The sequence below is a fragment of the Mobula birostris genome, chromosome 3, assembly GCF_030028105.1.
Source record: "Mobula birostris isolate sMobBir1 chromosome 3, sMobBir1.hap1, whole genome shotgun sequence".
NCBI classification, from domain to species: domain Eukaryota; kingdom Metazoa; phylum Chordata; class Chondrichthyes; order Myliobatiformes; family Myliobatidae; genus Mobula; species Mobula birostris.
This window is the reverse complement of record NC_092372.1, coordinates 176448285-176463012: the sequence shown is the minus strand read 5'-3', so window position 1 is coordinate 176463012 and position 14728 is coordinate 176448285. Positions and strand designations below refer to the sequence as shown.

At 42.9% G+C, this 14728-nt stretch overlaps 1 protein-coding gene across 1 annotated transcript in view; it reads right to left on the bottom strand.

Moving 5' to 3' along the window:
- Positions 1–8834: 8834 nt before the first annotated feature.
- Positions 8835–14728, bottom strand: part of znf804b (zinc finger protein 804B) — a 317114-nt gene continuing 311220 nt past the window's right edge. Inside the window, exon 4 of the mRNA XM_072252024.1 lies at positions 8835–12751. Within this exon, the coding sequence (XP_072108125.1) occupies positions 8992–12751 (3760 nt within the window). The 3' untranslated portion in view covers positions 8835–8991. The remainder of the gene's footprint in view (positions 12752–14728) is intronic.

Genomic DNA, 14728 nt, shown 5'->3' with positions numbered 1-14728 from the left:
GGTCAATGAATTTTATTTTATGATCAGCTGCAACCGAATCCAGAAACAATTCCCTGCACTCCAGGAGTCCTTCACATGTCTCAGCACTATTGGTCAACCTAATATTATTGAAATACAGTGGATTCCGGATAATTGGTCCATCAGTTGATTGGGGCACTCGCTTACTTAGAGTCACATAGAAAACTACAGCACAGAAAGAGGCCCTTCAGCCCATCTACCCCATGCAGAACCATTTACACTGACTAGTCCCATTGACCTGCACTCAGTCCATAGCCCTCCATACCCCTCCAATCCATGTACCTATCCAGATTTCTCTGATATGTCGAAATCAAAATCATATCCACCATTTGTGCTGGCAGCTCATTTCACACTCTCACCACACTCTTAGTGAGGAAGTTTCCCCTCACATTCCCCTTAAGCATTTTACCTTTCACCCTTAACCCATGACCTTTAATTGTCATCTCACCAAACTTCAACTGAAAAAGCCTGCTTACCCTATCAAATTGCCCCTCAATCTTCTACATTCTAGGAAATAAAGTTCTAGCCTATTCAATCCTTCTTTCTAGCTCAGGTCCTCCAGACCCGAGAAACATCCTCGTTACTTTTCTCTTTCAATTTTATTTATATCTTTCCTGTAGGTAGCTGATAAAAATTGCACAATATACTCCAAATTAGGCCTCACCAATGTCTTATAAAACTTCAAAATAATATCCCAACTTCTTGGTTTACAAAGGCCAATGTGCTAAAAGCTTTCTTTATGACCTTATTTGTCTGTGATCCCTCTTTCAATGGACTCTGGTCCTGTACTCCCAGATCGCTTTGTTCTACTGCAATCCCCAATGCACTACCACTCACGGTGTAAGCTGATCTCCCCAAAATGCAATGCCTCACTCTTGTCCACATTAAACTCCATCTGCCATTTTTCAGCCAACTTTTCCAACTGGGTCCAATCCCACTGCAAGCTTCAATAGTCTTCCTCACTGTCCACTACACCCTCTTCTTGGAGTCATCCATAAAGTGGCTGATCGGGTTTACCACATTATCATCCAGATAGTTGATATAGATAACAAACAACAATGAACCACGCACCCATCCCTGCAACACTCCACTAGTCACAGGCCTCCAGTCAGAGAGGCAACCATCTACTACCGCAATGTCTTCTCCCACAAAGCCAATGTGTTTGAGGGAATATCTTGTCAGGCGCTGGGGACTTATCCACCCTAATTTGTCTCAAGAAAGCTAACACCTCCTTTGTATAGGTTCCATGACCTTGCTGCTGCTTTGCCTCACTTCTGTTCGCTCTGTGTCAGTATCCAGAGTAAATATACCTCCTGCCTGAAGGCTACAGGACAACAATTTCTCCCAAACTGGTGGTGTGGCACCCAAGATTCCTATACCTCCTGCCTGAAGCCTCCAGCCTCGCCTCTAGTCTCCAGCCTCCAGACTCGCCTCTAGTCTCCAGCCTTCTGCCTAGCCTTGTCTCAAATCTCCAGCCTTCTGCCTAGCCTCTAGCCTCAAGCTTCAAGCCTGTAGATTTCTGCCTCGTCCTGCCTGCCTGCCAAGCCTCGTCCTTGCCTAGTTCTGGGGTCCGAGTCAGAGGCAAGACCCAGATACTGGGTCCTTGTCCAGTCTCTGGCTTGGAGTCCAAGCCCGGGCTCCTAGCTCTCTTGTTCAGTCCTGTTCCAGGTTCCTGGTTTTCCTGTCCATGTCCTTGCCCTCGCCCTGTATCCTAGTCCTGTCCCTAGTACTTCAGTGTCTGTGTCTTGCACTTGGGTCTGTTCCCAGCCACCCCACCTTATGACAATCTGGCCCAGATGGTGTACCTGGCCCTGTGGAAATTAATCAGCTGGAGAGATTATTGAAATCGTCAACATCTTGCTTCGTACCTGCTTCAATCATACTCGTTCCCAAGAAGAAAGTGGCCTCAATGACCTATCATCCAGTAGCACTTACATCATCTATTGGTGAAGTGCTTTGTAAGGTTGATCATGAAACAACTCAACTCCTGCCTTGGATCTGCTTCAGTTTGCATTCCATCACAGCAGGTCAACAGCGGACACCATTTTATTGACTCTTCACTCAGCTCTGCAACATCTGGACAGTGACGATGCATACATCAGGGTGCTTTTCATTGACTACGGCTCAGCATTCAATCTATTGTCCCTCGGAGCTCATCACTAAGCTCAAAGATCTAGGTCTCAATACCTCCTTGTGCAACTGGATCCTCTATTTTCTCACTTGTAGTCATCATGGATTGCCAACAATATCTCCTCCATAATCACCACCATCACAGGTGTAGCAGGAAGCTGTGTGCTCTGCACCCTCCTCTACTCGCTCTATACTTACGACTGTGTGGCTAATTACAGCTCCAATGACGTATTTAAGTTGCTGACGACACCACTGTTATTGGCTAAAATAAAGGTGACATACAGGAGGGAGAAACTGCAGGCCCATGAGACAGCTCTTGTTAGGGGATAGGAGGTGGAGTGAGTCGCTAACTTTAAATTCCTTAGTGTAATCATATCAGAGGATCTGTCCTGGGACCATCACGTAAGTGCCATCATAAAGAAGGCACAGCAACACCTCAACTTTCTTACAAGGTTTTGCAGGTTCGGCATGTCTTCTAAAACTTTGACAAACTTCTGTAGATGCACAGTGGAGAGTACCCTGACTGGTTGCATCATGGACTGATATGGAAACACCATTACCCAAGAATGCAAAAACAAGAATGCGGACACAGCCCAGTCCATCACAGGCAAAGCCTCCCCCACCATTTAGCACGTCTAAAACGAGTGAAGTTTCAAAAAAAAAAATCGGCATCCATCATCTGGGACCCCCACCATAAAGGCCACGCTCTCTTCTTGCTGCTGCCATCAGGAAGGAGGTACAGGAGCCTTAGGTCCCACCTTGCCAAGTTCAGGACAGTTATTACCATCAGTCTACTGAACTGGCGTGGATAACTTCACTCACCTCAATTCTGAACTAACTCCACAATCTATGGACTCACTTTCAAAGACTCCATAGCTCATTTTCTCAACATTTATTTATTTATTTTAACAGTTTGTCTTCTTTCGCTCATTGGTTGTTTATTAGTCTTTTTATGCAGTTGATCGTTGATTCTTTTGCATTTCTCTATTCTAAAGTGAATGGCAAGATGGTGCCAGCAACCAATGGCTTTGTTTCACAGACAGCTTACAAAACTACTAGATACTCTAGTATAGACACAACTCTTCTTCTAAACTGCGATTTCTTCAGTCTGCAGCCTGTAATTTCCCTTTTAAGGATGTTCTTTTGAACTGACTGAACGATTTGGTGCTTTTGTGATCTCCTGGGGGGATCCAGCGAACTAGATTCATGAGAGTGCAGGTACGGCTGGGGTGCCATCGCTGGCTGTGGATGCTGAGTCAAGGTCTGATGGTGGAAGACGAACCCACAGTTGGTTCCATTACTCTACGCCGATTAACACAGTGAGCAAGATTGAAATCATCGAGGAGGAGAGCGGAAAACTAACATGTATTCAGTGCTGTGTGCTTGCGTTTGACCTGTCCTCCTCCCTTCCCTCTACTACCACTGAGCAGGAGGTGCAGGAATCTTGGGTGCCACACCGCCAGTTTGGGAGAAATTGTTGTCCTGTAGCCTTCAGGCAGGAGGTATAGGAATCTTGGGTGCCACACCGCCAGGTAGGGAGAAGTTGTTGCTCATCAGCTATCGGGCTCCGCAGCTGTAGACTCACTTTCAGGACTCTTTACTTCATGTTCCATGTGTCTTTGTTTACTTTTCGCACTCATGTCAGCACTGAACTGATTTTGTGGCTGTGGCCTGCAACCATTGGCACTCACTTCTCCACTGAACTGATTCTGTGGCTGTGGCCTGCAGCTATCAGGCTCCTGGAGGCTTCACTCACCTCGGCACTGAACTGATTCTGTGGCTGTGGCCTGCAGCTACCAGGCTCCTGGAGGTTTAACTCACCTTGGCACTGAACTGATTCTGTGGCTGTGGCCTGCAACCATTGGCACTCACTTCTCCACTGAACTGATTCTGTGGCTGTGGCCTGCAGCTATCAGGCTCCTGGAGGCTTCACTCACCTCGGCACTGAACTGATTCTGTGGCTGTGGCCTGCAGCTATCAGGCTCCTGGAGGCTTCACTCACCTCGGCACTGAACTGATTCTGTGGCTGTGGCCTGCATCTACCAGGCTCCTGGAGGCTTCACTCACCTCGGCACTGAACTGATTCTGTGGCTGTGGCCTGCAGCTACCAGGCTCCTGGAGGCTTCACTCACCTCGGCACTGAACTGATTCTGTGGCTGTGGCCTGCAGCTATCAGGCTCCTGGAGGCTTCACTCACCTCGGTACTGAACTGATTCTGTGGCTGTGGCCTGCATCTACCAGGCTCCTGGAGGCTTCACTCACCTCGGCACTGAACTGATTCTGTGGCTGTGGCCTGCATCTACCAGGCTCCTGGAGGCTTCACTCACCTCGGCACTGAACTGATTCTGTGGCTGTGGCCTGCAGCTACCAGGCTCCTGGAGGCTTCACTCACCTCGGCACTGAACTGATTCTGTGGCTGTGGCCTGCAGCTACCAGGCTCCTGGAGGCTTCACTCACCTCGGCACTGAACTGATTCTGTGGCTGTGGCCTGCAGCTACCAGGCTCCTGGAGGCTTCACTCACCTCGGCACTGAACTGATTCTATGGCTGTGGCCTGCAGCTACCAGGCTCCTGGAGGCTTCACTCACCTCGGCACTGAACTGATTCTGTGGCTGTGGCCTGCAGCTACCAGGCTCCTGGAGGCTTCACTCACCTCGGCACTGAACTGATTCTGTGGCTGTGGCCTGCAGCTACCAGGCTCCTGGAGGTTTCACTCACCTCGGCACTGAACTGATTCTGTGGCTGTGGCCTGCAGCTACCAGGCTCCTGGAGGTTTCACTCACCTCGGCACTGAACTGATTCTGTGGCCTGCAGCTACCAGGCTCCTGGAGGCTTCATTCACCTCGGCACTGAACTGATTCTGTGGCTGTGGCCTGCAGCTACCAGGCTCCTGGAGGCTTCACTCACCTCGGCACTGAACTGATTCTGTGGCTGTGGCCTGCAGCTACCAGGCTCCTGGAGGTTTCACTCACCTCGGCACTGAACTGATTCTGTGGCTGTGGCCTGCAGCTACCAGGCTCCTGGAGGTTTCACTCACCTCGGCACTGAACTGATTCTGTGGCCTGCAGCTACCAGGCTCCTGGAGGTTTCACTCACCTCAGCACTGAACTGATTCTGTGGCTGTGGCCTGCAGCTATCAGGCTCCTGGAGGTTTCACTTGCCTCAGCGCTGAATTGGCTCCAAGGTCGTGGGCTCACTTTTGGGGACTCCGCGGTTGATGCTCAGTGTGTTATTTGTTTACTTTTTTATTAATTGCACTATTTATTCTTTTTTGCACATTGGGTGTTTGACAGTCTTTGTTGTGTGTGTTTTTACTGGGCTCTATTGTGTTTCCTTGTTTCTTTGGCTGCCTGCAAGAAGACAAATCTCAAGATTGTACACAGCATACATATTTTGATGATAAATGTACTTTAAATTTTGAACTTTGAATGCTGATAATAAACCTGATTCTGATAATGAACCTCAAGGTAGAAAATGGTGACATATACGTACTTTGAAAACAAATTACTTTAAATTTGAGTTTTCTAAACTAACCAAGATATCAATATATTTTGTATACTGTTTGACTTGTTTTAACAGGACATCTGTACAGCTTCCTTTGGAGACCTGACTTACTTAATTTGCAGTCTTACTGTACAACCAGAAGGTTGTATTTCTGGGACAAGTGTTATTTTTGGGTCATCTCACACCCTGTCATCTGGTCTGTGAAGGCAATGTCATATAAAGTGAAGATATTCAAAAATCAGCCAGGACCTTAAGTTTTCTCTTGTTTGTCATGCCATGTTGTCACTGCTGCTAACAAAAAGATGTTTCACTGAAGTACATATATAAGGTCATGATTAATGCAATAACTACACCAGATGCTATTTGGTGGCTTTGCAGACCTGAAGGCAAGCACAGTGGTGTCAAGAGAGAAGGTCAGAAGACAGCATGATTTGCATGCAGACTGCTGTTTAAAATGTTAAATTAGTTGGAAGCACAAATGATTTCAAAGAAGCAGATTAAAGAAAAAGATCAGGAAGAAATCCGCATCATCCCAGATCAGTGTGTATGATCCATATTTGGCCAGCTACCCATTAGTCGATGCGGTAACATGACTCACGGACCATGTACGCAGCCATGTAAAGTGAAGAAATGCATTAATTACTCTTTTTCACCGTAAATCAGATTTTCTGGTAATAATATCTTCAATTTTTACTTATCTTTGATCACCACTGCTTGGAATGTCATTATGCATATGATCCTCATAATAACAGATCAATAAACTGAATTTAGTGATAATAGATATTTGTCCCAGATGAGACCACAGGACCAGTTTAATATTTAAACATAACTGAAAGAATTAAAAAAAAAAGCATCTGATTGCTCAGCTTTTGAAGAAAACACATGGTTTTGCTATTGAATTGGACCAGTAGAAGTTTAATTCCTGGTAGATACTGAGTTAATAATTTTTTACTGAAGAAAGTAGTTGGGCAATTGAACTGCTATCTCTGTCTCTGAACAATATGGTAGAAAGTGAACAGAAGTCCTGCCAGGATCCAACTGAATAATGGATGAGGGCAGGACTGAACTTAGCTTTGATAGTGTCAAACAGGTTGATGATATTACCCACTTTATATTAAGATTGATTGATTACTTACTTCAGCTGTGTTGTCTTTAGAGTCAGAGTTAAACGAACAAAAATGTGCCCTTTTGCCCAAATTATTTGTGCTGAGATACTTATCTGAGCTATTCCCATTTGCCTGTGCTTTCTCATACCTTTCTAGGCCTTTTCCATCTATGTACCTATCGTAATGTCTATAAGCTTTGTAATTGTCTTCATCTCTACAGCGTTCTCTGGCAGATTGTTCCATATACCAACCAGCCTCTGTGTGGAAAAAAATGCCCCTCAGGTTCCCTTTAAATCTTTCCCCCAGTCATTTTTAGTTTTAAACTCTGTCACCTTGGGGAAAAAATGTGATCATCCCCCTTATATAACCATATAAGGTCACCTCTCAACTTCCTACGCACCAGGGAAAATGTCTCAGCTTATCCAGCCTCTTAAAGCTAAAGGCCTCTAGTCCCAGTAACAATCTTGCAAATACTTTCTGCATCCCTTCTAGCTTAATAGCATCTTTCCTATCATCAGCCAGCAAGAACTGTACACATTATGGTGTGGTCTCACCGATGCCTTGAAAAGGTGTAAGGTGACATACTATTCTGTATTTAGATTTTCAGGAGAAAGAGGAGAAGAAGAAAGTAAATTCGTTTTGGGAGTTATACTGCAATGCTTTATTTAAAACACATACCCAGATATTAATTTGTCATGGAGCTCTCTCCATGATGTGGCATTTTCCCATTTATTTCATTGAACCATTTCCCATAAAAGAGATTATCTGATGATTGGAATATAATTGCTATCAAAAGTCAATAGGGTTTGTGGGTTCTACATGATTGAACCTTTTGTAATATTACATCAGTGAACGCATACACCTGCAGCTTAAATACTCTACTCTGCTGGCAATGTCCATCAAAATACTTTTTAATCTTCCCTATAATGTCAGGCTTGAAATGGCTCTGACAACCTATAACTTACTCAATAGTCTCGTTACAAAATAAAAGTAGTTACAGTAATGCCCACTCATTGATCTATGAAATGTGCTTTATGGTGCCTTTTCATTTTATTTATTTCAGATTTTCCTAAATATAAAAGGAGCCCATTTGCCCTATCAGTTACAGGCCTGCTTAAAAAAAAACAAAGTTTTATTTCTGTCAAAAATAAAAGCTCAAAGTTGTTTTAATGTGCTATAAAATATACGTAAATTTACATTGCAATTAAAAAATAATCAGAATTACACAAATTTCACAAAGTTCAGTAAACGTTACATCTTTTCGTCAGTCTGTTCTATCATAATTTATTTCCAAGTTCTGTCATACCACAATTATTATTTTTCAGGACAGTATATTATACAGACACCTGTATTTAAATCCTAACAAATTTCAAGACAAATATACAATACATTGAATAAAAAGATAATATACCTGGTTGGGAGAATATAGTACAGAATTTTACTTCTAAATTATAGTGCTTTACTGTATTGACTTTATTTACATAAGGAATTATGTTATATACTGTACATTATCATTCATTGATCGAACAAAATTTATTATGGAAAAATATTATTGCATTATACAGTACAATAATTCCATATTACATGGAAAAAACCTAAACAATAGCACTGGATATAGAGTATCCAGTCCAATTCTACCCACGTACACTGTACTCTGCATATTTTTTTTTACACAAAATACAAATGCCTTAAAGATTTTTTTTCAGTTTAAACTAAAGCCTAAGTAACTATTAACAGCATAATTACAATGTGATACAGTCAAGGTAACAAAAAGATAATATATCTGAAAAAACAGGTGGAAAGTGTGATAAAAATTACATATTTTGATTTTGAAGGGCTTGAAGGATTTAAAATAAAGAAAATGGATTGCTGGCCTCAATGTCCTAACAAGAATTGTTCTCTCCTGAGGGCAAATTGGAAGAGAACATCTGGAAAACACTATGACACTTCCACTTAATTATCATTATTAGAAAGTCAGATGGAATCTACGACACAGAAACCTATTCTAATGTACAGGGCCTTGAGTCTCACCATCTAATAACTTCATTCATAGAAAGCTAAACTTCAATAGGGACTCAGGTAGGATATTTTAGATTAGAAACATCAAAAAAAATGTTGAAATAAAGAGAGTTATAGCATATTTGTTTCAGCAGCTGAATGCACACAAGTTTGCCACCGTGAATGAACATCCTAACATTTTAATTGCTGTAGGCTGTAGACTTCAGCTGCTTGTCTCAAGTGCTTGGACCAGAGCGATGTTGCAGGTTGTGCCCTGGGAACAGCGGATGAAGTAAAGGGTGGAGGTGAATAGCTGAGGCGGCAGGGTGAGGAGCAAACAGTGTTGGACAGAGGGCGGTGTGAGGCAGCGGGTGAAGTGCCAGGTGGGCTGGGTGGATGGTTGCTGCCGGGATGAAATGCAGTGGATGGCCCGCCAGGAAGGTGGTGGGGTGAGCGGGAATGATGGCTTGAGTGATTGGAGAGAAAGTAAAGGGTGCAACATGTGGCTGGGTGATATGGTGAAGCTGAGACATCACTTGGTGATGGGCGCCAGGGTGGAGAGCAGCTGTGAGTGAGGCAGCGGCATGGTGCTGGAGCAGAGTGTGATGAACAGTGGTAACAGAAGAGGCAGTAGAAACAGGAGGCTGTTGAAGGGAAACTGGTTGAAATGCCGGTACTGGAGTGAAAGCAACTGCTGCTGCAGATGATGAGAAAGTTTTGACTTGTTTGGAAAGGAGCTGCTGCTGGATATGCTGTTGTGCCTGGAACTGTAATTTACTATATTTTTCCATTTCTTCCGGTAAGAAGATTATGGGTTGACTTGCCAGAGGGGGTGAGATTGATTTAGAACATTCCTTGAATTGAGGGTCCATTTCATCAACACTCTGTGAGTTTGTGCCATAATAATCAAACACAATCTCTCCCAATGGAACTGAATTTATACTACTAGAATCGTAAAATGTCATTCGGGAATTCTTCTCTTTGACTGCTGTTGGACTATCAGTAAAAACATCTGCAGTGGAAGAAACAACATTAGACATTTCTTCAGGGACTGGAGTAATACTTTCTTCAGTAGCCTGTACTTGATATATTGAAAGGCCAATCTTTTCCTTCTCAGCCGCTTCTGATGCATTACATGTTGAACTTTGATTAATGGCCACTTTATTCTCATGTGCTTCTTTGAACTCAAGGCTTTCTTCATTGGAGCCAGTAGATTGTGTTTCATTCCCATTCCATTCCAAGTGCTCGGGCTCATTCCCTTTGCTAATATTATCTTTTTTTGCACCTACATTTTTTGATGCTGTTAACTTCCCAATTAAAGACCATAACGTCACATTATCCATTGAAGGGGGAAGCCTGGGACCAAAGTAAGCTTCTGGAGAATCCTTCGACTTCAGGCCCATTATGCTTGATGCTGATTCTCTGGTGTTTGTTTTCGCTTCATTGTCCTGACATTGTTCATTTTCCAAAATCTGCTTTGCCACATGGGATTTTCTCTCATCTTGAATGAGTTCCTTCAATGGGAAAATGGAGCAACCAATGGTCATATTTCTCTGGAATAAACTAGGGGCGATGGGGCTGTAATTCTGCATTGTATCTTCATTCTTTATTATTCCATGGTGCTTTCCTGAACCTCTCTTTATTTCGCTGTTGCAAAGTGATGACTTTATATGATAACCTCTGCCTTTTGAGAAAGATCTGTGCCTTGATAGCTTTTTACTGGATATTTCATGCCTGCAATTATCTGTATTTCTGGAACGTGACCTTCTCAAACTGGAACCTCTGTTGCTTTCTTGTCTGTTCCTACTATGCCTTGATCTACTCCTATATCGACTTCTGCTCCGACTGTGGGGTTGTCTGCTCCTGGACTTCCTGGTCCTACTGTGTAATTGGCCTGTTCTGCTCATCTGCACCCTAGGTTGGGCACTGCTTCGACTTCTGCTGTGACTGCTTCTTCTTTTCCTATGGTAATGAACATCATCAGAAGATAATGACGAACTTGAGGAGTAGCTGTGCTTTTTCTTCTTTTGTCTGGAATGACACTTGTAATGTGACCTATGATGCCTCTTGGAACAATGCCGAGACCGGCTTTTGTTGCTGTATTCACTGGATCTGTCAGAATAATTTCTGCTTCTGTAACTAGTTCTACTGTGGTCACTTGAAGTATCAGAAGATGACCTCAATGATGAACCTTGTGAAGATGAATAGCTTCTGGATTTTCGACAATCGCTTGTATTACTTTGAGAATCATCTTCATAACTACAGTGAGAAAATGATCTATGACACTCTCTGTGATTCTCCTCAGTGCCGTCACTGTCATTAGTGTTGGAATTTAGGCTGTCATGCCTAGATTTGTGTGCCTTTTGATCTTCATATGATCCTTGATTAATATTCAAAGGACTACTACTTGACACTTTCTGCTTTTTGTTGATTAAATCAACAGGAGGAACTGACTGTTTATTGGTAATACTACTGCTAATTTGTTCTAGTTCCTCACCAGAATGGGCATGTATGCCTTCTAAAGGCCGTTTGGGAATGAGTTTGGAATTCTTCCCTTCTTTCAAACTTCCTTCAGTATTCTGCAATCCAGGCTCTGTGACTTTCCATGCATGTTTATCCTCTTTCTTCAGTTTGTTCTTTCTCTTCCTCACACGGCCAGAGTCTAATCTCTGTTTAGATTTTTTGCTGAATCGGTTGTGACTTCTTCGGCTCTTTGATTTGTGTGACACCACGGACTTCCCCATATTTGGATCTGGCTCTTTTTCTGTACTTCCATTTTGTTCTGCAACTGCGCTTGACCTATTATCTCCTTCAGTTGCAACGGCTGCATTTTGTTGGTAGTCCTTATTGTTTTTCCCCTCTGTGGCACCACTCCCTCTACTTTTATTTCGAGACAATTTAAAATCGAAATACAAAGGATTGCAGCTGTACGATAGGGATGGTTCTGTCTGTGTGAAGAGTAAAAGTTCGGACGGCCACTGAAGTCTGGTTGATTCATCTTTACTTAGCACTGAGAGAAAGGGTTCAGTTATAAGGTGCGGCCTGTTTATTGGTTCTACCTTGCTCAGTTTTCCTTGAGCAGGTATTACGGCTTCAGTTTGTTTTTCATTCAACTTTAACGTTTGTTCAGCTTTCATCTTGCAAGCATCCTGATCCAGTGTTTCCTCTGCCTCTTGTGTGTTTGTTTGCAGCTGTGCAGGAGAATTCAATTGTGCTGCAACCATTCTCTTGGCATCTGTGTTCTCATGCTTTTCATTCACAATTTCCGGGACAATGGAACGTTTCACATCAGAATCATCAGTCTGAGAGTCACGAACGTTATCATTACGACTTACCACTTTAGCCATGTCTGCCTTCTCTGTTGATTTCATAAGAAACAAGAAGGGAAAATTTGTGTTGGTTTTGCAATGTGTAGGACTATAGCAATGATATTCTTTCTCAGCTTCGTCCTTGTTTTCCTTTAACATGAGAGCCTTCAGCTTCTTAACCCTTGCAAAAGGATTGCTTTCAGTGCTACTGAAAGTCTGGGACTGTTTGGTTTGTCCAGTGTCTGTAATGCTATTTATCCCTGCACCTACCAGTGAGACGAGTGCTTCAGCTGTTGTTTTCACTTTATGGCTTGGTGGCTCCTGTTCATAATGCTTCTCCTCAACAATGTCATTGAAAACTGAAGCAGACGACTCCAACTTCACTGGAGCTTTTTTGGAAAAAGAAAAGGAGACACTGCCCTTGTGAGTGGGGATGCATGGGTTGTTTTTCTTTGTGAAGAGACCCAAGGGCTTTAAGCCGAACTGATCGTATTGGCCACCATGTGGGGGACAATGCAGGCCGTTTCCCTGAGTTCTTTTCAGAGCCTCTTCTTTTATGAAAGATGCTTGGGTATTGCTCCTTCTTTCGTTATCTCTGCCTTTGGCAATGGACCCACCAACAGCTGCCTTCCCGTGATTGTCAATGGCTACTGTTGCTGGTTTGAACATGGGACCACTTCCTGAGGCGCTGTATGAAAACCAGACAGAGTACATGCTGAGTCACCTTGCCATAATAAACAAGATCATAATGCAAAAAGTAACATCCTCTCAGATCTCTTTATTCTGACAGCTATTTAAATAAGTACTTGTAATTTCAATATCTTTAGGCATTCTGGTAATCAATAATTAAGAATTTAGTTGATTAATTTTGATTCAAGCCTCATGTTGTTGCAATGCAAGACACTTATTGGGTAGAGTTAGGGAATATTATTTTGCACTACAAAACTAAGTTGAGCTTTGTTTGGAATATATTTGCATCTTGGGAATAACTGACAGTGACAGAAACATTTAACTGCTATACCTGCTGCAACTTTCATAGTATGAGACTGCAATTTATTTTGCTTTAGGTTTTCAGAATATAAATAGTCTGATATGTATATATCAGACTATATTATCATTTATAATAATCTCACAATGACTGAGCTTTACTTTGGCATAATAATGTTGTGTAACCAATTACCTTCATCAGTAAAGGAATCATCATTCACAGAAGACAGGAGCAGGAACACCTACCTGCCTGAAGCCTGCTCCACTATTCAATATGATTATGGCTGCTGGGCCTCTGGCCTCATCTAACATGCTGCATCACTGTGTGGTATGGAAACTGCACTACAGCGGGCAGGAGGGCTCTACAACGGGTGGCTAAAACTGCCCCACACATCACCAGCACCAGCCTACCCGCCATCAAGCACGTATATAAAGAAAGATGCTGGATAAAGGCCAGCAATATCATGAAGTATTCCACCCACCTTGCTTATGGATGGTTTGTCCCACTCCCATCAGGGAGGAGGCTACACGGCATCTATGCCAGGTCTGCTGGACTCAGAAACCGTTACCTCCCACAAGCCGTCAGGCTGATCCAACACTTGCACTTATTAAGCCACCTCAGCACCACTACGTCCATTACAGCCACTCCTATCCACAGCCCCTCAGCATCCTTCATCCCCCTTGCGCTGCCAACTTATACTTACACTCACACCTCACACCTACACGGACACAGCCACAGTCCGACTGTGCTTTCATGTGCCCTGCTGCTACCCAGAGGAGTTCTTTTTGCCAAGAGTCATTTCCTGTCAGAGTTACCTTATGTTCAGATATTCCTGCACCTAGCATCACTTTATGTAAGTACAATCAGTCCATGCATATAAAATAATCTTATGTATATATGACCACAACCAACAGTTATCTGTACATTGTAGTTTATAATTTTTTTATATTTATATTTATTGTGTTTTATGCTGCAGTGCATCCAGAGTTACAATCATTTCGTTCTCCTTTACCCTCATGTGCTGCAGACTGACAGTAAGCAAACCTGAATCTTCAATCTCCTCTCTTGCACAGTTCCTCACAGTCCTCAATTCCTTGAACTTTCAAAAACTCATCTACCTCCACTTTAAACATCTCTGATGATCTAGCCTTCACATCTCTCTGGAATCGGGAGTTCCGGAGATTCACCACACACTGTGAGAAGAACTTACGACACACTACGATCTTAAATGATCATTTGTTTTTTTGTTTCAACGTCCCCAGTTCCAAGTGACTCTCGTCAGTGAGAGCATCTCAGTGGCTATTCTGTCATGCCTCTTCGGGATGTTATCTGTTTCGACAAGATCATCCTTCATTCCTCCAAAAGCTGATGTGACATTATGAGCTTAAATTAGGCTGATTCCACTAATTAGCCTTTGCCCAATGAAAATGGCTGCAAATTGACAGGATTACTGTTGTTTCATTTCAGGAAATGCTGCACATTACCTAATGTCTGCACAAACAAATCCAATGTAGAAGAAAACTATCTTTTGTGATGAGTAACAATTGGAAAGACAGACTCACAGAGTTGAAACACCAGTCAATTAGTAGGCATCAGCTATTCAGACAGCAAAATGAACAGGAAATAACTGTTATAAGAGCTTTTCACTTTACTGTTCTGAAAAAATATTCAATGCAT